The sequence below is a fragment of the Scomber scombrus genome, chromosome 12 (assembly GCF_963691925.1).
Source record: "Scomber scombrus chromosome 12, fScoSco1.1, whole genome shotgun sequence".
In the NCBI taxonomy this organism is placed as follows: Eukaryota; Metazoa; Chordata; class Actinopteri; order Scombriformes; family Scombridae; genus Scomber; species Scomber scombrus.
In genome coordinates this window covers 11,267,817-11,293,436 of record NC_084981.1, presented here as the reverse complement: position 1 = coordinate 11,293,436, position 25,620 = coordinate 11,267,817, and the positions used below count along the sequence as shown (strand labels likewise).

At 39.9% G+C, this 25,620-nt stretch overlaps 1 protein-coding gene across 3 annotated transcripts; it reads left to right on the top strand.

Moving 5' to 3' along the window:
* Positions 1-1,210: 1,210 nt before the first annotated feature.
* On the top strand, positions 1,211-24,870 carry golga4 (golgin A4). Of its 3 annotated transcripts, none has more exons than XM_062429924.1 (24): positions 1,211-1,398; positions 2,633-2,710; positions 7,097-7,165; positions 7,263-7,589; positions 7,705-7,752; positions 7,894-7,950; positions 8,104-8,202; positions 8,457-8,589; positions 8,752-8,939; positions 10,318-10,401; positions 11,775-11,922; positions 12,026-12,201; positions 12,550-12,648; positions 12,762-12,917; positions 13,570-17,330; positions 17,446-17,567; positions 18,028-18,158; positions 18,871-18,957; positions 20,487-20,516; positions 20,720-20,788; positions 21,127-21,202; positions 22,845-22,936; positions 23,892-23,978; positions 24,169-24,870. In XM_062429924.1, exons 1-24 carry the CDS (start codon positions 1,321-1,323, stop codon positions 24,181-24,183), a joined length of 6,210 nt encoding a protein of 2,069 aa, XP_062285908.1. In that variant the 5' UTR covers positions 1,211-1,320; the 3' UTR covers positions 24,184-24,870. The 3 variants fall into 3 exon arrangements, with proteins under 3 accessions (XP_062285908.1, XP_062285909.1, XP_062285907.1); XM_062429925.1 differs by having other exon boundaries at positions 8,749-8,939; positions 18,028-18,095; XM_062429923.1 differs by having other exon boundaries at positions 8,749-8,939.
* The last annotated feature ends 750 nt before the right edge of the window (positions 24,871-25,620 follow it).

Below are 25,620 nucleotides of genomic sequence, written 5' to 3'. Positions count from 1 at the left end.
TAAAACATAGTGCACAACTTTTTTCCCCACTAAATCAAACTTCTTTGGACATGTTTCCTATCACAGCCCTGATGAAAAACAATGGGTGTTGACCCTCATGACCCTGATGAGGGTAAATATTTGATCAAGACCCGATGAATTGATGCCTCTTTTAAAAAATCAACAAGCATGTTTTACACAGTATGTGTTTTCCTAAAGAATTTTCAAATTTCAGTGTTATTTAGGCTATGTGTTTTGTCTCCACTTTTATTTTTCTCCAGGTTATTCAATTAATTTTAGATGCCGAACTGGAAATGTAGCTGCTGCAAAGCAAACTGGCAAGTCAAATCTGCACATACTGTCCCCACAATAACAATTTAATTTTAAAAGACACTGCATTCAGGGACGGAGATAGGGGGTGGCTTCTGGGGCTCTAGCCCCAAATGTTTTCTCAAAAGCCCCAAATCTAATCTAAATTCTGGTTGAAATCACCTTTCCTGAACAGTGACGTCAACCAGCTGCTGACTGAATCTGAGTGAGTTCACTAAGAGTGAAACTTCTGAAAGACATTTCTGTCAAGGCAGTGTTAATGAGTGAAATCTAATTAAAATTAATGTGATGTTTTTTGTTTTTTATTTTGATTTAATGCCTTATTGATATTTATTTATGTATTTATACTGTATGTGCATTCTTTTTGGAAATGTGTTAATGAGGACCAAAATCAGCATTACTACTAATGTTTGCAGTAGTCATACAGTGCAGTAAAATTAATCCAAAAACAAATTGACCCTGTCTGTGGGTGCTCTGGGCTTAGCCCTGGATCTTGCAAACTCCTAGATCTGCTCCTGACTGCATTCATTTGGACCATGATTACTTTTTACAAACTTTTGTACTGAAAATTGTCATTTGTACAAGTTACTTTTTATTAATTTTATTAAATTTTTCATTTTTCACGGCAAAGATTGCATTTGAAATAGAACATTTTTGGAGAGCAGCTGGATATAACACATAATCAATGCTGTGAATGGGAGCACTTAAGGTGAACGCTGTGAGTACTGATAAAATCCAGTAGTCGGCGATAATGCACCTGAAAGCTATTTGTTAACCTTTAATACACATCAAAAGAAGAAGATGCAGCATTGGCCCTTTAATTGTGACGGTTCAGTTTTCCTCCACGTTGGCCGCACATGCGCAGAGACCCCGGTCACCTGCTGGAAATCAGAGGCGAACAAGGAAGTCTAGCATTGAGGACTGGATGTCAGGCTAAGTAAAAACAAAAATACATCTCCGCCTGATAGCGGTCATCTGCTCGTCATCTGTTAGCTCCACCGGCGTGACAAGATGTTTAAAAAACTGAAGCAGAAGATTAACGAGGAGCAGTCCCCGCAGAGGAATGCGCAGTCACCACAACAGGCCCAGGTTAGTTGTTGTACTGCTGGGAGCTAACAGGATAAGCTAACATCTGTTTACACTGGCCAAAGTGTCGCTTCACAGTGGTTGTTTGCCAATATCTCACTAGCTAAACTTAATGAGCTCTTCACAAGGTGTTGTGTTAGTCGGCCCTCTTGCTTTCCCTTTAAGCGTTAGCATCATGCTAAGTCAGTTAGCTGGCTAACTTGGCTGTCATCAGCTGCTGTCACTGGGGTGCGTTCAAGACAACTTGTAACGTTATCTGGTAAATCGTGATGTTTCAGGTAGAAATAACACCAACAGGCAGCCAATAATGAACGTCTTTGTTGCCAAAACAATCGACTGGACTATATGGGCGTGTCAATGTCAGTGCTGCCTGCATGTTACTGTTGGTCAGCTGGCAGCTTTATTAGACACATGCCAATCCTGTTGCTGCACGACAGCTGCCTCCGTGCTACATGCATACAAGATTAACTAACGTGCATATGTCGTATCCTTTACTCAACATGGAAACGAAATAACCTCTTCAAACACTGTTACAAAGCAGTTTGATCTTGGATTTAGTCTCTCAAATGTCACGTTTTTGCTAGACAGGTTCAACTTGTACTTCGTCGTCACTTGAGTCTGTAAATATTTGACCTATGCTTCGATTCTTTTTTAAAAATTGTGTAGCCCACCTGCAATATGATGATTTGGCTTCTTATGAGCTGTTGGTTGTTTCATGCTGCTTTAACAATAACCTATATATGAGCATTGTAAACCTTCTGTAGCTGGAAAACTATTAATTGGCATTTAGCCTAAAATGACCAACATTTGAAGTACTGTTAGTAACTCTGTTCACGTTCCCTTAGATGTAATGACCCATTTTGCTAAATGTATTGCATTTGCCTAATTTTATAAATAGTTCATTTTTTAGTTTATTTTTATGCAACTCGGTTAACTTCAATGTGTTGCTTTAAGTTTGTGTGTGTTTGCATTTCTTCTGTCCCATTGTTTTGTTAATAATATCAGTATGTTGTGATGCAAGGGGTCAAAGGTGAAGATTGATAAACAGTTTGGAATACTGACAAGAAAGGGTAGATTAGACAAATAGCAATATTGTAGTGGTACATTAAATAGCTTTATACTATGTATCAGGGAACCAAAAGATGTGATTTCTCAAAACCAGAGCAGCATAAGGAAGAAGAGCAGATTGTGAGCTTGTGTGTAATTCATGGTTGTACTGTGTACTGTCTTTCTACAGATGGGCGCTGGAGACCGGCGCAGCAGTCAAACTCCTGCATTTCACCACGACAGCTCTCCTTCTCCCAGCGACAGAGAGGTGAGCATGGAGTCAGCGTGTTGTGGATATATTTTTAATATCTTTGTATTCAAACTGCAGCCTGCAGAGGTGTTTTTTTCTCTCCCTACCCTATTTTTACAACAGTGTAACGTTTCTGTCACGTGTTTTGTTATGCTTAATGCTCCCCTAATAACAGCCAGTGTCTTTTTGCCTTTTTGCTGTGGCGGCAAGTACAAGTGAATCAGTTACATTCTAGTGCTTTAAGGTTTAAAAAAACTGTAGGCTATAGATTATCTTTTCACTACTCATCCTCTATCGTCAAATTAAAATTCTCAACTGTCTGTCCCCAATTATTAGTTACATATTTAACAAGATAAATCTAATTCCCTGATCTTTTTTCCTAAGCGTTTCCTCAATCATAGCGGTGTCATTACTTAAACAACAGATGAGACTCATCAAAGGGTCTTCAAACTTTCATGAGTACAATGTGATACTTGATGTGATGTGGTGCCGAGCGAACAGTACTGTTATCTCATTAAATACAGGTATGGTCTGTTATTTCTTATGCAGCTTTTTCCTTCATCTGACTGCATGAATTATGCAATGGCAAACTAAACTTAGATTGATTTGAGGGTATTATAATATTCATTTATAAGAACATTTGACAAATGTAATAATTGTTTAAAAAAGGCTTTATAACACAAATGAAATATCAGTAAATAAAATCACAACACTCTACAATACATCACTTCATGACTGAGAATAAATGTTTTTTCATTATTATAGCAAAACTGTCCACTTAAAAGAGAGTCTAGTTTAGAGTCTTTGGGAAGGACATTTTGGAGGCTATATCACATTTCTGCATATTTATGAATAATTAATATCCTTCTCTCAGTGTCTTTATTATCCTCTCATGAGTTGTTGTAATATTTTTCCCTTAGAGATCTCCCTTTGTGAATGTGGACAAGTTTATGCAAGACTTCTTTGATTCATTAGACAGAGGTAGACCGTCAACGAGGGACTGACTATAATTGTAAGATGGATGCTCCAACATGTGGTTAATACGAGCTTATGGATATATGGATGTTTACAGTTTGGGCTGTTAGATGTTTAGTACATCTTTAGTCATTCATGATAACTTTTCTACATTTCAACACCGGACACCCCAAACTGGAATAGTGAGGTGCACCTCTTTGGTCATGTTTTCTACACTCTACTTTCCCCTTTATCCTTAGGAAGCACAAATGTGTGGTTATAACTTGGGCCCAAGAGCCCTCAACTTTGAAGCTTCGTACCATCGTAGAATCATTTCTCACCTCACAAATCTTTAACACTTTGACATCTTTGAAAGTGTTTGTTTGCTCATTGAAGGCAGATTGGCCCACACCACGACTTAAAGACCACACACTGAGATGTCAAACTGTTATTCATAACATTAATGTTGATTGAGTGTTTCACTTTCCCGCTTTCCTTATTTTTCTTGCAATTTCATGTAGTCTCTCTCCCTCCCCCTCTCTCTCCCCCTTCCCACCTCTCTCTCTCTTTCTCTTTCTCTTTCTCTCTCTCTCTCTCTCTCTCTCTCTCTCTGTGTCTCTCTCTCTATCTCTCTCTCCCTCGCTCTCTCTCTCTCTCTCTCTCTCTCTCTCTCTCTCTCTCTCTCTCTCTCTCTCTCTCTCTCTCTCTCTCTCTCTCTCTCTCTCTCTCTCTCTCTCTACAATCATCTCAATCTCTCTCGGCCAGCCTCCTCTGGACGGTCTGGCAAGACACTCCCCTCAGCGCTATTTCACACTCATGGTGTTGTTTTTCTCATTGCTCTCTGTGTCCCTCTCCTTTCCCCACCTTTTCGTCCCGTTACTGCACTGACGGGGTCAGATGCTGGCCGGGATGATAGCAGAGCCCGCTTTTCTCTCTGAGTATACTATCTTTGCTCTGGACCATTCAAAACGACCCAAAACGGCCCAGGTAGCCAGTGTGGTGAGTTTGTCCTCACTTCCTGCCTCTTCCTCCTCATCTTTCTCCTCCTCCTCCTCCTCCTGCCCTGTTCCTTCCTCCCGTCTCCGCGCCTCCGGGGAATCAGTAGAGGACTGTGGCCCACGTAGGGACTGCTTGTTCCCTGCTCTCTGTCTCCTGTTTCCTTTGGAATTAGCAACCAGAAGGCATCTCATATCTAGGCTAACCCTGCATCCGATGGGACTTATGGTTTACATTGTGGGATAGAAGCTTGTGTGCTTTCTGCCGTTTGTTGGTTTATTGCCCTACCTTTCAGTTATTATGATCTGTCACTGAATTCAGTATTATCCCCCTTGTCTTCAGGTATCCTTTAGCCTTTAGTTGCTTGCCTTATAGACCCCCAACATCCTGTTATGTTGCCTGATGGCCTCTGTCCCTTCTCCCAACAAGTCTGTTTATTTGGAGAGTTGAAGTTTCCATTTTACGAGCCTTTGGCTGGCCTTTTATAAGCAGTTGAAATGTTAAATTTCATCTAACTCTTCCAAGTAAACAAACGGACCAGAGCACCCTTGTAGATTCCCTTGTGGTCAAAACCTAGATGAAGTGGAGGAAAACAACATTTGACACAACTTACGCATTATCATTTTGGTGCCAAAAGATTTTTCCAGATGTTAAGGATCAGGCACTACACCAGCGGAGGGAAATCAGACAGCTTTTACTTTATACACATTTATTATTAATGTATACATTCATTTTTTAACATTTTGTGTGTCTGTTTACATGTATTTGATCTAACATACAGTACTAGCCAAAGCTTTGGACACACTTTCTCATATAGCTGAATGAGAAATCATGTCCAAACTTTGATTAAATAGCTAATTTTTGTTTTGGTTACAAACTAACTGCTCATTGTAAAGTGAGGAAAGGGACGTTGTTTACCCAAACTATTTTTAGCACTGTAATAGTTGTCATTATGTGGGTATTATATATTAGCAACTTGTGTTTGCTAACATGAAATCCACTAAGGACATACTTGTTATAAATGATCCAGTCATTCATTCTGTGAGGCTTGATCTCTGCTACCTTTGACTTCTTTTATACAACTGAGTATATAAATGAGTTATTACTTTATTGGGTTTTGCAGATACAGATACAGCAGATGTCATATTCATGGCTGTCCGGTGATAACCCACAAATTCCTCAAATCTACCATAGTGCCTTTATGATTTTCCATCTACATCAAAATGTTAAATTCACCCTTCATTGATAGTAATGCCATCCAAACTCTCATTCTTTTTGCCAGTTTTCACATTTTGTTTTGGAGGAACAAACTGTCATTTTGCTGACTATATTTGTCATTTGATCAGGGCTGTATTCAAGCAATATCTCTTTAAAGTATGTTTGAGTTACTTTTTAAAGGTAGTGATAGTTGTTACCACTGAGTAACATCATTTTGTTGTTAATTGTTAATTTGGTGTATATTATATTGTCTGTGAGAGTTGGCATGGGTAAGTACAGTATGCTAAATAGAATGTTTCAATAATTGGCCTGTTATTCCTGTTTATTGAAACAACCTTGTGAAAGTAAAGTAGGCGGATCATGTAGCCTTGGCACGCTGCCTGAATAAAGAGTCAAATCATCTCAGCCCTCATCAATCTCTACCTTCTAGATGTATCACGTAGCAGTAACATTTGTGTGTCCTTTATGCTCATTTAGCTTTGTTGACACAACCACACACTCATTCACAAAGTCAAACAATTGCTCCCCGAACCCAGTGAAATGAAATCATTTGGGTTTTAAAGTAACTACTAGAATGGCCACTGATGCATAGCAAGCTGTACTTCATTATTTATTTTTCAGAAAGGAGCCGTTCTTAAACTGCCCAAGTGATTAAAACAGATTCCGGAACTGACCCAAAAGTGACCGCTGTCCTCTTAAGAAAACTTCCGCATGTAACAGAAAAGAAATGTTGAATGTTTTGCAAAGCAATCCAGAGGAAGGAGTAGCTTGGAGCTGGACAAGTGAGAGGAGAAAACTGGCCTACTCTGATCCTGCTTCTAACACGTCAACTAAACCAACTAAGCTGCTAAATGTTCACTTCAATTATGACTCTCTTGTGCTCTTTTAATACAGCTGCACACAGCACTGCCAAGCATCTTTAATTCAAAAACTGGCTCTCCCACTTGAATTTAACTGTCTGTTTGTTCTGACCTCATGGCTGTTCAGTAGAGTATAGTTTTAACCCTTTTTTGTTAAATGTACTGTAGAGATGCCTTCTTTTTATGTATTTAACCCCTCTGTTTTTTCCAAGTTGCATGAGGGTACCCATTGCCCCTGCATTGCTCCCAGCAATACTAATATTGCTCCCTCCAGAGTAATCAGGGAGTGCCATGCTGGGTGTGGATGACTAACTGGTCCAGGACAAGTTCGCTGCCACAGTTTTCCTTTTTCTCATAACATCTTTTTTTTCTTCAGAGTGCCTCTAAAGCGCCTGTGAGATCTCCCAGAGGTAGCATCAATGGAGATGGAAGTGCTTCTCCTCATGTATGTAAATACTCAATCTTCTCCATCCTCTTAAATCTTTAGATTATTCTTTAAAAGCAGTTTCTCATCCTTTGCACTTCTTTAATTTCCTGTACAGAGAGAGGAGCCGCAGTCATTTGCCCAAAAGCTACAGCTGAAAGTTCCCTCTATGGAGTCGTTGATTCGCGTTGGTGCTAGTCGAGCCGAGAACCTGTTCCGTTCTCCCTCTAAAGAAAACCTGGTCCGAAGCTCATCGCGTGACTCCCTGACACCTTTGGGGGAAAACGAGGCAATGGGCGCCCCCACGTATGACCCCCCCTCAGATATTGAGAGCGAGGCAGAGGAACCGTCAGGAAATGCAGAGACCCTTTCCAAAGAGCAGCTGGTACATCGACTGCTTCGAGTGGAGAGGAGCCTGGGGAAGTACAGAGGGAAGTATTCAGAGGTGAGAGTCACACTGAGAAAAAGTAAAATCAACTGTTACTGCTTAACATAAAACGATTCAACTAAACTATAACTATAGTGACCGTTTACCTACATCCCACTTTTTTACCCCGCAGCTGGTTACTGCATACCGAACAGTACAACGAGATAAAGAAAAAACACAGGTAATTTCCTTTTAAATAGTATGTTGGCTAATATTTGGTGTGTATTTGTTTGCTTCCATGTTGTTCTTTAGGAGTTTTCTCCTCAAAACAGTTGAAGGAGCGCCTGAAAAGATCTGTACTTTTCTGTTGTCCTTCCTCCAGGTCATCCTCAGTCAGAGTCAAGATAAAGCTCTCCGCAGGATAGGGGAACTACGGGAGGTATGGCTATAATGAGATTGTTGTTATTTCTTTAAGTTAATTTCTTTTCTTTTTGATGATCATTTTTTGGGAAAGGGGATGTCTTATGAGATTACTCTCTTCATGACATACAATTTAGATTAAGTTTGAATAAATGTATTGGATAATCTGTAGGAGCTGCAAATGGACCAGCAGGCCAAGAAACACCTACAGGAAGAGTTTGATGCTGCGCTGGAGGAGAAAGACCAGATGATCACTGTTCTCCAAACACAGGTGAGAGTGTTGGCATGTGGTTGGTTTAAGGTCGGGGGGCCAAGACTGCAGCAATATCTTTTTTTTTTTCTCCTTCTTTTTGGCAAAGTATGTCTTGACTTTGAAAAGCTGCACTAAAGACAATCACCTTGAGTTTGGTGCCAACATGAAGCACTGGTGCCTCTTATAATTATATACTCATAAACCTGAACTAAACATGACTGTTTAACAAAGGCATCGACATAACTTTGTTTTCTTTTTTCTTTTTTTAACAGGTTGCATTGTTGAAGAAACGAACCAAGGGGGTTTCTGACGGTGAGGTCCTTCAGTCTGAAGATGCAACCGACTCCATCTCTGTACCACAAAGTCCTTCTAAGGATCAAGGGGTAGAGCCGGAAGTCACTGAGGGTAGGCATACTTTTTTAATATTTATAAAATGTATTTATTGATATACTTGTATGTATAATTTGGTTTGGAGCAAAAGTCAACATGAAGATACAGTACTATGTGCAATATTTTAATTAATTTTTATTTTATTTTATCCCCTGCATTTCATTTTCTGGGCAGAAGAGGGCAACAGTGATCCAGCCAAACTTATGGAAGCCCTGCAGAAGAGAGTGAAAAGGCAGGAAAACATACTGCACAAGTGCAAAGAGGTGATTCGTACACACAAGGAGCGGAGCGCCCAGCTAAGCAGTGAGAATGAAACTCTGCAAGAGCAGCTGCAGGAGAGACTGCAGGAGCTGGAGAAGATGAAGGTGAATGATGATGCTGACAACTGTCAACCGTGTCAACGAGACCTATTTTTTACCAAAAGATGTAAAATATAGTAACATCTTTCAGTCAAATTGATCTTTAAAATGTATATAGCACTTCCTTGTACCCATTACTATATTGTCAGGAGGGTATTTTCAAAGTTATATCCTATCACCAAATATCCCAAATCAATTTCCTGGAGACAGCCACTTACTAGAAATTGATGTGGTGGTAAACTGTAATTATATGGAGGTTTTATTGAAATGGGGCTGGACAGAGATGCTGTGAGTCACTGAGCAGTGTGTTTCGGCTAATTAATGTTATGCTGCAAAATGTCTGCCAGAGACTTTATGGTCCACTGATAATGTGACTCCATTATCTCGTTGACACAGTGGATTGCTGTGGTTCTCAGTCCGAACATCCAAATTCTCTGGCAGCGCTCCAGGACCAGGGTTCATGTCATGTCAGCCTGACATGACTGAACCAGTGTTTTCTTTGAATTCAAAACATTTTGCTTTAGTGGTATGACAGGCTTGTTTAGCTTGTCCATAGCCGCTCTGATGTTCTGCAGCGTCTGATAACAAATGTTTGTTGTTACAGAGATGCTGCAACAATGGAGAGTTTGTCTGTGACTGAATGTTGATTGGCTTGCTTTCATTTATTGCAATCATTTTTGTGTTGAATCTGCACTCTGTTTGGGAAAAGGGACTTCCTCTGTTAGAGGAATGGCAGAGGTTAACAGCCATTTAGCCCTCTTAAGGAGCATGAAGCCATCCTGGATCTGGTCTGGGCTGTGCTCATCCCCGGCCTCAGACAAATAAGTAATAAAACAGGCCATCTGTTTATGATTCCAGACACTCAGCTCAAGGATTTTTGAATTTATTATTTTCAGTCTGGTTAACAGATTATTGTATGCTGTTGTGGTCTTTCGTATTTTTATAATGAAATTATAAATATTTCAAATCTATTTTCTTAAAGATACTGTTAATCAGAGGGCTGTGTAGATACTGTTGCCTTGTTGCACACATACATAAAAAACAGGGAAATAGAGTCAGCCCAACATTCCCTGTTTAGTAACCAATGGTTACACAATGTAGGCACACAGACATACCCACTACATGCCACTGCCGCTATACAGGGCTGTAATTTGGGTTGACTTGTTGGTTTAGCTGGGCTTCTGTACACTCTCTGGTTATTTGACTTGTGGGTGAGGCATCCTGGGTGGTGCAGCGAGCATCTGATTTTGAAGTTATCTGACCAAAGCATAATTATGAGTCCAAGAATCTGAAATGGCCCAGTGTAAAGAGGAATATATGTATATTACTGTATCGACAATTACACAAATGTGTTCTCTTTTAAATTCTGTCAAATGTTTTCCAGGAACTGCACACAACAGAAAAGACTAAGCTCATCACTCAGCTGCGCGATGCCAAGAACCTTATTGAACAGCTTGAGCAGGACAAGGTGGGTGAGAGTTTTTTTAGGATTCAATTAATCAATAAAGTTTATTTTTTCTCATGTAATCATATAAAGTACCATTAAAATGAAATATTATCCCTCCAATTCCCAAATAAAGAGTGGCGTGGTTTATGTGGTACCTTCTTCCCCGACGGCAGCGGGGGGAGAAATGGCAGTTATCCGGGTAGTTGGGATCCTTAATGATTCTCGTAGCACCATTCTTGCGGTGCCAAGTTTAAATATCCCTTAGGCAGGGTAGAGAACAGCCTATTGTATGTTCAGCTGAACAAACCACTCTTTGCAGGGTCTTGTTCGGTGCTGTTTCCATACCAGCAGTGATGTTGCCGGTCAAAACGTTTAAGATAGTGCAGGAGTCGAAATGCCTCAGTATTTTAAAATAGGGTGTTCTGGTAATCCATGGTATCTGGTTGTGGAATGATTTAATTGTAGTTTTTTGTACAGTTTCTCCTGTTGTTTCATAAATAAAATCCACCATAGTTGCAGTAAATCCATTGATGTCAGTCAACCGTGGTGTCCTGGAATGTGCGCCAGACTGCATCATGTAGTGCAGACTGTAGGGCGGCCTTTGATTGGCATGACCATTTCCTGACCTATCATGTCACTGGCGGCATGGGTTATAGTTTGTTTACATACTTTCACCTCAGCAAGATGTCTGCATAGTTGCTCTTCCTGAATGCAGATAGCTATTGGCCTCTGTAGTCATTTTTGAATGGTGTGTAGCAGTGATCCAGAGTAGAAAGTGTGCTCTGCATTTGATTGACAATAATTCCAGATTATGCGTGCAGGAATGGGACAGCCTTTTAATATTCCCACTGTGACACAAATCCTTACTCACCATAAAGCACATGCCTCCTCCGTTTTTTCTGTCCAGAGTCCTCCGTTCTGTCTGATCCGTATTCAGAAAAAGTGTCCCCTGGTTGAATGGCGTTGCCTGCTATTCCAGGATTTGGCCAAGTTTCAGTGAAACAAAGGATTTCAGTTGCTGATATTTCGTTGGTCGTTCAGTTTATTATCCAAATCACAATACTTTAATCACATCCTGATTGAAGGTCCTGCAGTTCTGAAAAGTAGACATGTTTTTACTCAGCCACTGAGCAAAGAAGTCAGACACCTTGAAGTCTCACATTGTTTTCCCTAAACGTTGACCCCAGCTCTGCAGGACAGACAACAGCTCACAAGAGCTCTTTAAGGAATGCTAGAAGCACTAAAATGTCAAAACCAATTACACACGCTGGGTTTGACATAGGGTGTAAAATACTGAGACAGCATTTATCAAATCATCATCAATTTGAATGGAAATTGTTTTTCTCTGACTGAAGGTTAAAGGTTATTTTTTGTCATGGTTTGCTGGCTTTTAGGGAATGGTGATTGCTGAGACAAAGCGCCAGATGCATGAGACACTGGAAATGAAAGAAGAGGAGATTGCACAGCTACGCTCCAGGCTTCAGCAGGCTACTGCCCAGAAAGAAGAGCTGCAGGAACAGAAAGAAAAGGCTGAGAAATCAGGTGAGTGGAATCCGCTTCTGAGATGATGGTCAGGGGAAAAAAAACAGTTTCTCTTCATATGTTGCTGATGTGTGTTTTGCGTTTTTGTTCTCCTTTTTGGTAGCATTTGAAGAACTTGAAAGGGCATTAGGTACAGCCCAGAGGGCGGAAGAGGCTCGAAAACAGCTGCAGGTTCAGCTGGAAGAGCAATTGAAAGATGTCGAAAGAGCAGAAGAAGAGAAGAAGAGTTTGCAACAGGAACTGACACGTGTCAAACAGGAGGTTGTCACCATCATGAAGGTCAGAGAGTGACTCATGACTTTTTCATTTCGAACAAGACATTGGTACATTAACATAACTGACTTCTGTTTCTTTTGCATGAAATGTTGTAATCACTTAAGAGAAGCAAAGCTAACAATGATTCCAACTGAAGTGTTTTCATTAGGCGAAAAATAGAAAAGAGAATACAGGCCAATGAAGCTATTCCACTACTGATATGGAAGGCAGTGCAAGCCAAATATTTGTTTGATCTTATTCACTTTATATGGAATTGATGTTGACAATGTTATGTTATAGTGTCTTTGAGTACACAGAAAGCACTCTACGTAAATCATTTTTTAAAATTATGATTATGATTATTATTATTAGAAATCATCTGAGGAAAAAGTGGCCAGTATGGAAAAAGTCCACAGTGAAGTTCTGGCTGCTAAAGAAGAGGAGATAAGTGCCAGAGTCAGCAAAGCTGTGGTAGGTGCCAATGCCTCTCTTTTATTAAAGTTTGCAACATAATCAAATAAAACAGATGAAAAACGGAGCTTTTAAATCTTACCTTGATGCGGTTTGGTTGCTTGTGTATTTAGGAGAAATGCAAAGAGGAGTTTGCTCAGTTAGCCAAGGAGCGAGAACAGCAGGCCTCTCTGGCTCTGGAGGATAAAGAGTTGCAGATGACAGCTGTGAGGACAGAGGCTGAAATTAAAGTGAAAGAGATACAGCTTGAACTAGAAGCTGCAAAAACCGTAAGTTTGTTGTTTGTTTCTTTGTTTTGGGGTTTTTACAGTTGCATTGGTAAGCTTCAAATATTGCCATGTTAACTGATTATAAAATTAAAACATACACATATATAGGAAGGCAAGTTGGCACACTTTCTTTGTTTTATTCTACCTGACGTTGTGCACACACAGTATGTTGGTTTGTGTTCCGTTTACTTTAAGAGCATCACACTCAAGCTGAAAGGCAACCTTGGTGTTTACTTGGTGTTTTTTCTGATAGTTATTATTTGTTGATATTTCTTTCTTGCATCACAGCTGTAACAGTAACACACCTCTCAACCATCAAGAAATGAGGAATTCAATACATAATGTAGACTTTTAAGCAACTGTACAGCAGTTATACGTTGATGCGAATTTCACCATGTGTTGCAAAGTTGATCACACAGTTTTACATGAAACACAAATAGAAACACTTTCACGTGTTCTTTTTTATCAAAAGCCAAAGTGTTATTCAGAAATACCATCCATACACCTATACCCTCCACAAACCTGAAGTTTGAAAATGTCCTTATTATGACCCTTTTTTAAAAATGTTATAGTTGTGTCTTTATTGTATGAAACAATTCATTGTTGTGATTTTAAAGATATAATGTAAAAACCAAAATGTACATGATTACAGAGAATATTGGAGATGGGGAGCTCTCTGGAGAAGATCTCACAAGATGGATCAGAAATGTCCCATGAACTCTCCAGTCAGTTGGGTGAACTGAAGGATAAACACAAACAGCAAATCTTGGCCTTAGAGGAAAAGCACCAGGAGCAGCTGGAAAAGCACAAGGGCACCCTAACCCAGCAGCATAACACTGATCTTGAGGATCTCAAAGAAAAACACAGAGCTGAAGTGGAGACCATTCTAAAAGATAAAGAGCTGCAGTTCCAAGCACATGTTGAAGACATGAACCAGAAAACGTTTGAAAAACTGGATGCAAAGCAGGCAGAGTTGGAGGCGGTTTCTTCTGAACTTTCTGAGGCTTTGAAGAGTAAACAGCTTCTGGAGGAGAAGTTGGTGGTGGTTGAAAATGCTCAACAGGAACATGAGAAGAGGTTTCAGGATCAGGTGGCAAAGCACAATGCAGACATTGCAAACATCAAACAGGAGCATAAGCAGTCACTTGGAGGTATGAAGAAAACTCTGAAGCAGGAACTTAATGCGTTGAAGATTGTTCTGAGGGAAAAAGAAAAGGAAATTGAAGAACTTACCCTTAGAGAAAAAACACTCAAAGAGGAATCACTTTCCACTCTACAAGAACTAAATGCAAAGGTAAAAGAATTGGAGCAGGTGCAGCAGTGTTTATCACAATCCCAGCTGGAAAGTGCTAGCCTTAAGGAATCAAAACAGCAGTTAAGTAAGGTGTCAGAGGATCTTCTTCAGTGTAAAAAGGACTTGACAGATTTGGAGCATCAGCTGGAAGTAGTGAAGAGTGATTGTCAACAAAAAGAGGAGTCACTTCGAGAACTGGAGCTCCAATTACAGCAGACTAAAAAGGAACTTTCAGAGCAGGAGAAATCATACACTGCAGAGCTGAACACTAAGCAGGAGGAGCAAACACGCCTCAAGAAACAGCTGGATGATGAAAAAGCTGCGCACGAGAAGAAGTTGAAAAACACTAAAACAGACTTGGAAGCTAAGCTGAAGTCCCAGGAAACAAAGATGGAAAAGTTCAAACAGAAGGCCAAAGAAATGCAAGAGAATTTTAAGAAAAAGCTTCAGCAGAACGAGGAATCAATGAAGAAGGAACTTGCAAAGAAGGAGAAAGAGCTTCAGCAAAAAGAGCAACAAGTTCAAGAGAAAATTCTTGAGACGGCTCAAAAAAGTTCCCAAGGCCTCAGCAGTGCAATGTCAGAGCTGCAGGCCAACCATAAGGAGGAACTGGATAAACTACACAATACCCATACGCTTGAGACTGAAGAACTGGAGCGTCGTTGGCAGGAGAAGTTAGGACAGCTGGAGGAAGAAATGACGGAGAAACACTCACAGATACTACAGGAGAGGTCACAGGAACTGGAGGAACTTTCTCATCAACTTAATAAGAGCAGGGAAGAGAATGAGCAAATATCAAGTGAAATAAAACATCTGAAGGAGGAGCTGGTAATTCGAGAAACCACTGTGCAGAAGCTGCAAGAAGAGCTTAATGAAGCAGCCGTTAAGCTCGAAACTCTGTCCAAGGGTGAAGCTTTGCTCAAAGAGCAAATGGAGTCAGTGGAGAGGAACCTTAGCCAGGCTCTGAATGAGAGAAACTCCCTCCAAGACAAGCTTAACACGACAGAGGAAGAAAGCAGAGAAAAGTTAAAGACTTTTTCAGATAAGTTGGAGGACACAGAGAAGCAGCTCAGAGCACTGGAAAGTTCCAGATGTAAGGAAAGTGTGGACTTGCAGAATAAATTTGAGGAAACTGCAGTTCAGCTACAAGCCAAGGAAGCAGACTTCCAGCAGCAATTAATTATGATCAGCAACCAAATGGAGCATTTCTGTAAGGATTTTCAATCTAAAGTGGAGTGTGGGTCTTCTGAACTCTGTCAAAGAGTTGAATATAGAGTTGGAGAGCTAAGCAATAGACTGCTCCATAATAAGAAAAAGATGGGGCATCTTAAAAATGTTATCCTTACTAAAGTAGATCAAATTTGCACTTTAGAGGAGAATCTCCGCCAGCAGACGGAGGAGAATAAGAATCTATGCATTTCATTAGAAAAGATGACAGCTCAGGTAAATGCTCATATGGAGCATATCAAAGCCTTAACACATGAGAAGGAGAATCACTATCTGTCAATCGATGACAAAGTACTAAAGATTGAAGAGCTGAGTGAAACAAACCGAATCATATCAGAAAGTATGAAAGCAAACGAGTCCCAAATCAGCAACTTGGAAAGCATCATCAGTGACTTGAAAAATCAAGTAGCAAGTAGCATAAAAGACAAGGAGGAAGCCATAAATCAGCTAAAGCAGCAGTATGAAGACAGAAAGCAGGCTGTTGCTCAAATGGAAGAGAGCATTGAGAGGTTAGAACAGGAGAGAAAGTCTGCTTTAGAGCAGGCAGAAGTACTCAGGAATAGTCTGTCTGAGAAGGACAACACTATTACATCTCTACAGACCAGGCTTGAAGACCTGGAGCGTGACATCTCTGAAAAGACTGAAGCTTTGCAAAGGCTGACAGCGAGTTTTGACAATCAGTCCATCAGCAAGTCTGAGATGGACCAGGTATTGAGTGAGAAAGAGCAGAAGGTCAGCGGACTTACTGTGGAGCTTGAAAGTTGCACCAGTCGACTTGGTGAGCTTCAGGAGCAGTTAGCCTTAAAGACAAAAGAGTGTGAACAACTCACAGCTGATCTCAAACAGCAACACAGCATCAGGGAGAATGAAAAGAGAGAGTTGGTAGAACAGCTGCAGCAGACCCAGATGCAGTGCACGCAGAATGGTAACATAGAACAAGAGATGGCAGAAAAACTGCGTTCCCTTGAAGAAGACAACCAAAAGTCTAAACACGAACTTGAAAGTCAACGGGAAGAATTCGAAAGAATGAAAGATGAGATTATCAAGAGCAAGGAGGAGAGTCTGAAGGCAACTGAAGAGAGGTTATCTGCAGACAGCGCCAGGAAAGTGTCAGAGCTGAAGAAGAAAGCTGAGCAGAAAATCAGTCAGATTAAAAAACAGCAGACCTCACAGGTTGAAGAAAAAGATCAGACGATAAAGACTCTTCAGGCTAGCTTAGAGGAAATCCAGAAAAATGAAACATCCAGCAAAGAGAACACAGAAACATTAGAGGAGAAGACAAAAACACTTGAGGAAGCTCTTGTCAAGCTTAAAGAGGAGCAGGAGAAACAACTCGAACAGATTTTGAGTCTTGAGAGGCATGAAAAAGAAAAGTCTTTAGAGGAATTGAAAAACATGTACGAAGAGAAGCTGTCTTCACTACAGGGAGATACGGCGCATCAAGAGGCACTCAAAGACAGTGAATCAGTAATACAAGACATTCAGGCAAAGCTGAAAGAAGCAGAAGAGCAGAATGGAAACCTTCATGAGGAAATGAATCGCCTGAAAGAAGAAATACAAGAGAAGGACGCACAGCTTGATCAACATCAGGCTGCTATTAAACAGGTCCAAAATCCATTAGAGGCTGAGATGAAGGTGGAGTGTAGCAACGTGCAGCAAACCAAGAGCATGTTGGAAAATGAGATGGAGAACCACTCGCTGACGCAAGAAGAGGACGGTGATTCTCTTGAGTCTCTCAAGAGCAAACTAAGTCAGATGAAGAACGAGAAAGAGAAAATCCACAAAGATTTTAACAGGTTACAGAAAGACATCCGGTCACTGAGGAAAGAGCATGAACAGGATCTAGAGTACATGAAGAAAGAGTTGTCAGAGGAGACTGATAAAAAGCTTAAGTAAGTTTAAATCATTTTAATTCAGGAATAAATGAAGTTGTTATTTTTGTATTATACATGTGCTTGTGGTGTTCATGCAATTTTTTGGTATTTCTTTCACCATCTTTTCCAATAGACTGGAGTTGGAAGATGTCGGAATGAAGCACAACTCTGCTATTAAGCAGTTAATGAGGGAGTTCAACACACAGTTCGCTTTGAAAGAGATGGAGCTTGACACAGCGGTGAAGGAGGCAATTGGTGAGGCGGAATGAAAATAAATTTGCCCGTTCATTAAATTAAACTGGCAAGATTTATATTAGTGTTGTAAAACATGAAATAACTGATTGGAATAATTGTCTTTTGTTGTCGTGAAATTTTAGCATTGTATATTTTGAATTCTACAGTCTACTTATGTTTTGGCCACACAAATAACTGCATGCAAATTAAATGGAAAATCAATGTAAATTGACTTTTATGTAAAACAGCAGGATGGAATAACTACATGGAAACATTATGCATTTTTTAATCTTGACACAGGGTGGAACAAAATTTGGGGATAATTGCATTTGGAAACAGTACGTCTGAATTGCAGTGTTTCCCTGTTTCCTTCATGGTTTAATCATGTTACATTCCAGATGGGACTTGAGAGAGCGGTTTGGAATATGAATTTGGCCATTTAATGTGCTAACTCTGGCTTCTTTCCCTTTCCTCTGCACAGCGAAGGCCCAGTGTGTCGAGTCAGAGCTCATTAATTGTCATCGTGAAGAAGCCAGTCAGCTGCGGAAGGTGATTGCGCAGAAAGAAGACGATTTGCACAGAACTGTACAGAAATATGAACAGGTTATACAGGTATTGTGCAAAGATAAAGCTCACATACATTTTTCCTCAAATAAGACTCTGTTTTATAGGTTTTGTGCTGAAAGCAGAGTAACCCCACCCATCATTTGGAAGCTATTACGATACTAGTTGGCAGCTATCTTCCCTGAAAGCAGTGGTTCCCAACCTTTTATGTCAGACCTGTACTTCAACAGCCCTGTCAGATGAACTTTGCTTCGCTTTTGGGGGTTGTCATGACATCCATATTTACATAGTCAATGGTTTCAACATTTACCCATTAATTTAAACCATTTCAACCATTTGTCTCCTTTTCAATTGCATATCTATTCAATTTAGCTAACTCTTCAGCTTCTCTGCTCACTTGCTAACTAGTTTGTACACTATCTGTTTTAGCTGACTCAGTATGTATTCAGATTTTAAAAAATCAAATTGTATATTCTATTTTATCAAATTTGTTGCAACTGCAGAAGTGCCACGTTGAGTAGATGGACCCCCAGCTAGGAATCAGTGGTCTAAAAAACTTGAATGAAAGCCTTTTGAAGGATTATATTAAGAACATAGTCAAACAAATATTGAAGGACAGCCAGTGGTTGGTATAAAGTTGTCTCCAAATATAATTAAGAGTGGGAGGTCTGACTTAAAAGCGGTTACTTGACTGACATTCTTGAGTTGTGATGCTCAGATGAAACATAGGAAGTGACTCAGACATTGTTACTTTCTTCAGAGTCGAGAGGAGGAGATGGGAGACAGAGTGTGGCAGGTTCAGAAAGAACTGGAGGACATACAAGCAAAGAGCCACGACACACCTGAGGTACAAACATCTCTGACCCATTCACTCTACATATTCAACCCATCATCAGACATCTGGGGATTATTGTCACAACTGGGTCATTTATTGGAGACACTTTTCACTATTCCCACTCAGCAGATGTACCAAATTCAAACCTTAAACTATTTAAGTAAATTATATATGAGACTGGAGACTTAGAATGAATTTATATGGTGATTCTGTTGAACTCATAAGTCACTTCACAATGGCTGCATGAAATAATGATAATGATGTCTGTGTGAAATCACTTTTTTCAACTCCCTGCTGGGAAAAGTCTGATGGAAGCATTAGTTGTTTTGAATGACAGCCTAATCCAGATGCATTTCGTTCATATGACGCTGTCCTTTCAGATACTTTACTATGTGAAAGTTCAAATCCAGGTTAACAGTCTTAGCAGTTATCTGTGTGTATCTTTTCCTTTGTCTTGCTTCGTAATTGAAAGATTCCGTCGAAGAGCTCAGGGACAATTTGCTTACATACTTTGCTCTGATCAGTCTCTCACTCTGGTCGTGTGGCTGCTCTCCAAAGCACGCCGGATGCTGTGAAGCTCGTTTGAATCACTCAGGAATGTTCTGCTTGGAAAACAGAGATTGTGAGGCAGCAGCCAGCCTCAATCCCTGTTCTCAATTATCATCATACGAGGTGATTCTAGGCCTCAGATTTATAATACAGCAATACACATGTGCAAGATGTGCACACTGGAAAGGAGCCAGGTAGGACAAAAGTACTCCAGGGAGACATTTTACCCAGGTGTTGAGCTGCCATGAGACCTCCTTGCCGATTCTTCTACCTTTACACACATGTCCAGATGCACACGAAGAATTACACTGCTCTCTCTGCTGCATTTTTCCCTGGTGAGGTAATAATTTTATGGGTGGATTGTATGGGTTTATGCTCAGGGAGGCCTTTCCTTACACTGGGCCTCACAAACCATTCTTCATTTAGACAGTGGGTCAGTGTGACTCTCCATTGAGACAGCAGGCCAACACTCTTTTACAAAAGTTCAACACCAGTTTAGTCTGACTGCACACAATACACTGTTCTTGAACAGTCATTTAATCAGACAATACAAAAGATTAAAAGATGAGGCTGGTACACTCTAACTATTGTAAACACATCTCATTAAAAGACCTCAGTCTCTCAGTACTTTCCAGTTTCTTGAACCTATCCCAAGGCCACTCTTTCCTACTTAAGATGATTCAGGAATATATACTGGCTAAACAATTTCTCAGCTGGGCACTGTAATTCACAGCAAACGTTACACAAACAGGATTAAATTGTGTATTTATTCAGGACTATTTTTAGTGGCGAATTGATACACATTTGGACATTTAGTGAGTATTTACAGCAGCAGGATGTTGCAGCATTGTTGCTCATTGATGTGTTTCTAATATTTTTAAAATGTATTTATTATTCTATAACTGACTGTGGATGTTATTGATTTTAATGTTATTACACAAGCATCTTTTCTATTTTATTGTAATTTATATTGTATTTATTCTTTTTTTTAGGGGGCTCAGATGACCGGAGAAGAACTACAGGTACGTTTGTGAGTTAGCAACACCTGTTTCACCTGTTTCTAATATTTCAATCATGCAAGCTTTGACCACTGTAAAACAATTGTATGACCAAGAAAACACAAATCATTTATAGACTGTAAGAACACATAATGTTTATGTATCACATTAATTATTGAACCTTCTAGTTCTCACAGCTTCCTTCCTCTCATCCGTCTTTACCTCAGGCTCAGCTTGCCGAGAAGACAACTTTGCTGAGTGAGGCTCGGCTGAAGGAGCAGGGGTTCGTTGAAAGAGTGAGTGTGCTCTTCAGAGGGACAAGGGAACAGCAAATCCCATGCAGCGTCTTCCCAGGGTTCTGTGGCCTCCAGCGAAAGGAGCTACTGCTCTCCTGCTGCATCAACTTAATTACACAGCACATCTGTTTACATTTGGTTTAACCCTATAAACAATCACACCTCCCACAGTTTTTCTCCTGTAGTTATTCTCACAAACACCCCCCAAGGATGATCAACAAGATGCTGTGCTCATGTCCCATACAACAATTAGGCTAATGCATAGAATTAACCCACTGGGGTCAAATGGCTTCTTTTTATTATTAATCTGTGCATGCTTGTGTGTTTTTCCACGGTAGATTCACTCGCTTGAGGACAAGATAAAATTTTTACACCGAAGCACTGTTGTAACTCATCTCGGGAGCACATTCAAAGGTAACGTTTACACCATGAGTCAATTAGTTCTGCTTTTTAAGTCAATTTCCTTTTCAGATCAGCACTACAAATATGCCACACATAATGCTTGAACACAGTACAGTATTATGGGAAACTGTAACATATATACCATAAATTACCAAACTCTTTTTAACACATAACATATAATTACATATCATAATAAAACTTTTATAGTTTTTGTGTCCAATTATGCTTCATAAATGTCCTCAGAGCCTAGCTGCTCTGTAGGATCTGCAGTTGGCTTTTTGACACACTACCATTTATATGCCAGCACCCACATCACTTCACGGATCAGAGATAGGACAGGAGATGCAGAAACTGAGTCATGTGTTATGGTGTGTGGGTGTGTGGTCTGGTTTAACTCTGCTTTTGAGGACATTATGGGCAACCCTAAGTGTGATTTTAGCCTTACTGGTTAAGATTGGAGCCGTGGTTATAATTAGGGGTTGGTTAAGGTTAGAGTAAGGGTTAGGGTTAGACATATAACGGTTCTGGTTAAGGTTAGAGTGAGCCTCTAGGGACTGATTGTAAGTCAATGCAGTATTCTCAAGTATACCATAAACTCAACATGGTATGTGTGTGCGCGAGAGGATTTAGAGGGATTGAGTGATTTCTACCCTCTTCTCAGACCTTCCCTGACGGTGTAATAAAGAGGATCTGCTGTCAGAAGGGGGGCGGTGAAGAAGCCATCCTTGGATTTAATGGGTTTTGCAGATTGTGTTCTTAAGGTTTCCCACACAGGACCCTGCAGCACACGTACTCTTACTTCTTCAATCCTTTACTTCCAGTTCAGATCTTATATCAGAGCTGCGTACTCTGCCCTGTATTTCCTTCGCAATACAGTACTTAATGTTGAAAGTGCGTCTTTCTCATTACAAATCTGTTTAGCCTATTTAAACAGTCTAGATCTGTGATTTCAGGTAGAGAGGCTGCTGATATCTGGTTTCAGGTCTGCAGCTCTGTGATCAGTGGGACTAAAGACTCAGCTGGGGCAATGTAGGGTCAGGAGGACAAAGGCTATGGGATTTATTGGTCACCCATTACTTCACGCCAGAGATCAAAGAGTTGTTTGCACTTCTCTATCACCTTTCCTTGTCCTTTTAATCTCACAGTCTGTCTTGGCACATGCTAAGACGTTTGGTATCATCTGAATGATTATTCCAGACAGGACGATAGCAAGTGGGTGTTGAGTAGATTGTTCCATATTAAAGATCTGATGGGGATATTTCAGTGGGAGAATCAGTAGAATTTGTGGTACCAGCCCACTCTCCACATTGTAACAGTTTGCTATTCATAGATTTTAGAGGGATAATCGTATTATAGCTTTGGGCAGAGAATTTAAGACACTCCTTCTCAGACTCTCAATGTATTAAAGTGTTCATGCTGAGCCTCACCATTCTTTCCCATGCTTATAGTTTGTGTCTTATTTGCACCCATACCATTACGGAAAGTGTTTCTGTATTTTACAGACCAAATTTGTAATGTTTTCAGACTTGCATCCTGATTTAGGTCTTATTGCAGCGTGACAGCTAATGATTACAGTCTTAGTCAAGAATGCATTACAGTTAGACTGACCATGTCTCCCATTAATTAAATGGCTGCGTTTGCTTGTTTTTCACAGATCCTGGGTTCACTGATGCCCTCTCAGAAGCCACTGAAATAGAGTACCTGAGGAAGGTCTTGTTTGAGTACATGATGGGACGTGAAACAAAAGTATTTTTCTTTTTTGCATTATTATACACATAAAATATTGATTGATTGATCATATGACTTGATTTTTCCCTTTTGTTTAGTTCATATTTTCTGTCTCAGTCTTGATAAATTGTTTGCGGAGTAGAAGACACCAAGGACACTTGATATGTTATATTTTGCCAGTATATTAGTGTTTTCAATAAAGTCAACCTTTCAAAATCAATATATTGGAGTAATTACTGATGATATTGGAGAATCAGTCCATCCCATTTTAGCTGTGTGCCTGATGAACCCCACCTGTCACACAAAATATGACACCATTTAGACAGCCTCATAAAAGTCATGTTGTGTCCAGTCTCGCTGGGCAGAATTAACGGTGATCTCCCTAATTAACAGTGCTGTTGACATGGCCCTAAAGTCAGCATGGTTTTCCCAGCTCGTCAGCAAACAGTTAGTCTTTATGGCAACATGGCAGACCTCCCCATGTGGAGGATGTCCCCCAGGCTGCCTCTTAGCACATTCATCTTGTATGACGCAGATTTGCCATTTAAAGACACGCTGGCCTTGTTTAGCATTAGTTGAGTGGTTAGGTTTCCTACACAGCAGCCCTGTTTATGATTATCCTCCTGTGTGCGTTATGGAGAATCGCATGCACCCTGGCAGCTAGGCCTGCATCTGATTATGCCGATATTGGGGGGGGGGGGGGGGGGGCGTTTTGGTCGTGTTTGGTTTTAATTGTCTCAGAACAAGCTTGATTTGATTGGATGATGGTGTGAAGTGAGGGGTTCAGTGTATCTGGTGTTTATGTAAAAGGGATGTTGAAAATGTGTACAAACAACAGAAAACATTCATTAAAAAGAAGCATTTAGCTGCACTGACTGCCAAGATTTTAAATATCATATCTGTTCTTTTTTTTTTCTTTTTAATGCAAAGTCAAATTTATTAATTTATTTTTTTATTTGTGTCTCACTTTCAGACGATGGCCAAAGTGATTACCTCCATGCTCAAGTTTTCTCCAGACCAAGCACAAAAAGTTTTGGACAAAGAAGACTCGAAAACAACTGTAAGCATCTGCTCACTCACTAAAGTCAGCTCAGTCCTCTTGCAGTTGAGAAAATGTAATTGATAATTGAATAGATAATGCCCTGAAAATGTACAAAAAGAGTTTGAATGAGCCGTATACTGTATGTTGTGACGTGCAACAATGAAGTCTTGTTTTAATTTGACTGAGTTTTACATCTGTTTCTCCGCAGCCGTGGTTACGATGAGCGTCTGAGCAGTTCGGGTACTTTGAGGTGAAAATGACATTGTCGCTGCTGCTGCTGCTACTGCTGAAGGATAAGACTGCCATGGATCTAATCAAGCCCTTCTCTCTGCATTTCTTGTAATTTTTTTGTCTGTGTGAAGGTGTGTATGAGCACAACACTTGGTTTTAAGTGTGTGATGTGTGTATGGTGCAATATGTGCAAATATATCTCACGGTATGAGGGACTTAGAGTAAATACCAGAAACACAATATCTTCCATAAATCCAGTTTCACATTGAAATTAAGTTTGTTTTATATGTTTTAGATGAAGATAAATGGGATTCCTTTTATTTTAGAATGTGTTTATATACAGATTGGCGTGTGCAATAAATTATATCATTATCACGTATTGATGTTGACGGTCAGTTGATTTATAGGTTTTCTGTGTTGTGCTGTTGTCTGAATCACTTCCTCTGTAAAACTGTAAACGACCCTTTAACTGTGCACTCGCTCCACGTTAAGATACTAGCCTCTGGACCTTGTTTGTTTTAACTGCTTTTCTATGCTTTATATTAGGTCACGAACACTGACATAGAAACCCCAAAACACCAAATTGTAAATTGTATTATGATAATTAAAATTGTACTATAGGGCACTATATGATGTGCTATACATTTTGAGACTAACAAATTAAATCTTATTTACAGAACACATTTTGTCACTCCTTTATCTTTACTGTCGTACAGTGTCTTTTGTGTCGAATCCAATTGCTTATCTAATTATTTGGATTTACATTTTACAACCTGCTCAGCAGAGGTTAATGTGTGATAACTATCTGCTATAATAGACGTGTGGAATGCAGACGTCACAACAAACCTGGATGTGTAAGATGCTGTTGTGAGGTCACATACTTGAAATGGTGACCTCTATTTCAACCCATGTGACAACATGTGATTTTTCCATTTAAAGACATCTATCAAGCCATTGGCTTCTTATATTATCAGAATTGGAGACAATTTTATTGGTCTAGTGTGTGTGTGTGTGTGTGTGCATATAACAATGTATATATTACACTATAACACATTTGTCAGGAACTGTGCAATTTGTCATACGATAAGACTGGGGTTTGCAAGTTTTAAACCTTTATTTAGAGTAGGCCATTGAGAGCAAGCTGTCTTTTTCAAGGATGTCATGGTTACAATACACATGTAAAATACAAGAAACAGTAATCAGCATTTATTAAAAAGCAAATATGAACACATGGGCAATATAAGAAACAAAGGTAATATAATATGACTTATAATATTTCACAATCTTGGCCGATTTTAAAGGACCAAATAATCTTGGGGTCGAGTTCAGTGTGAAATTGAACTAAAAAGATAGACTGCATCAAGAGGTTAAGACTAGAGGCAGGAAAGTGCATATCATTTACATCACCATAGTACATAGCAGATAAAAA

Bases quoted from the DNA above. Each gene is read 5' to 3' on its own strand.
- golga4 (XM_062429923.1), top strand. From the start codon at position 1,321: ATGTTTAAAAAACTGAAGCAGAAGATTAACGAGGAGCAGTCCCCGCAG. The intron at 12,918-13,569 runs GTAAGTTTGTTG...ACATGATTACAG, and splicing joins AACTAGAAGCTGCAAAAACC to AGAATATTGGAGATGGGGAG. The intron at 21,203-22,844 runs GTAACGTTTACA...TGTTTTTCACAG, and splicing joins TCTCGGGAGCACATTCAAAG to ATCCTGGGTTCACTGATGCC.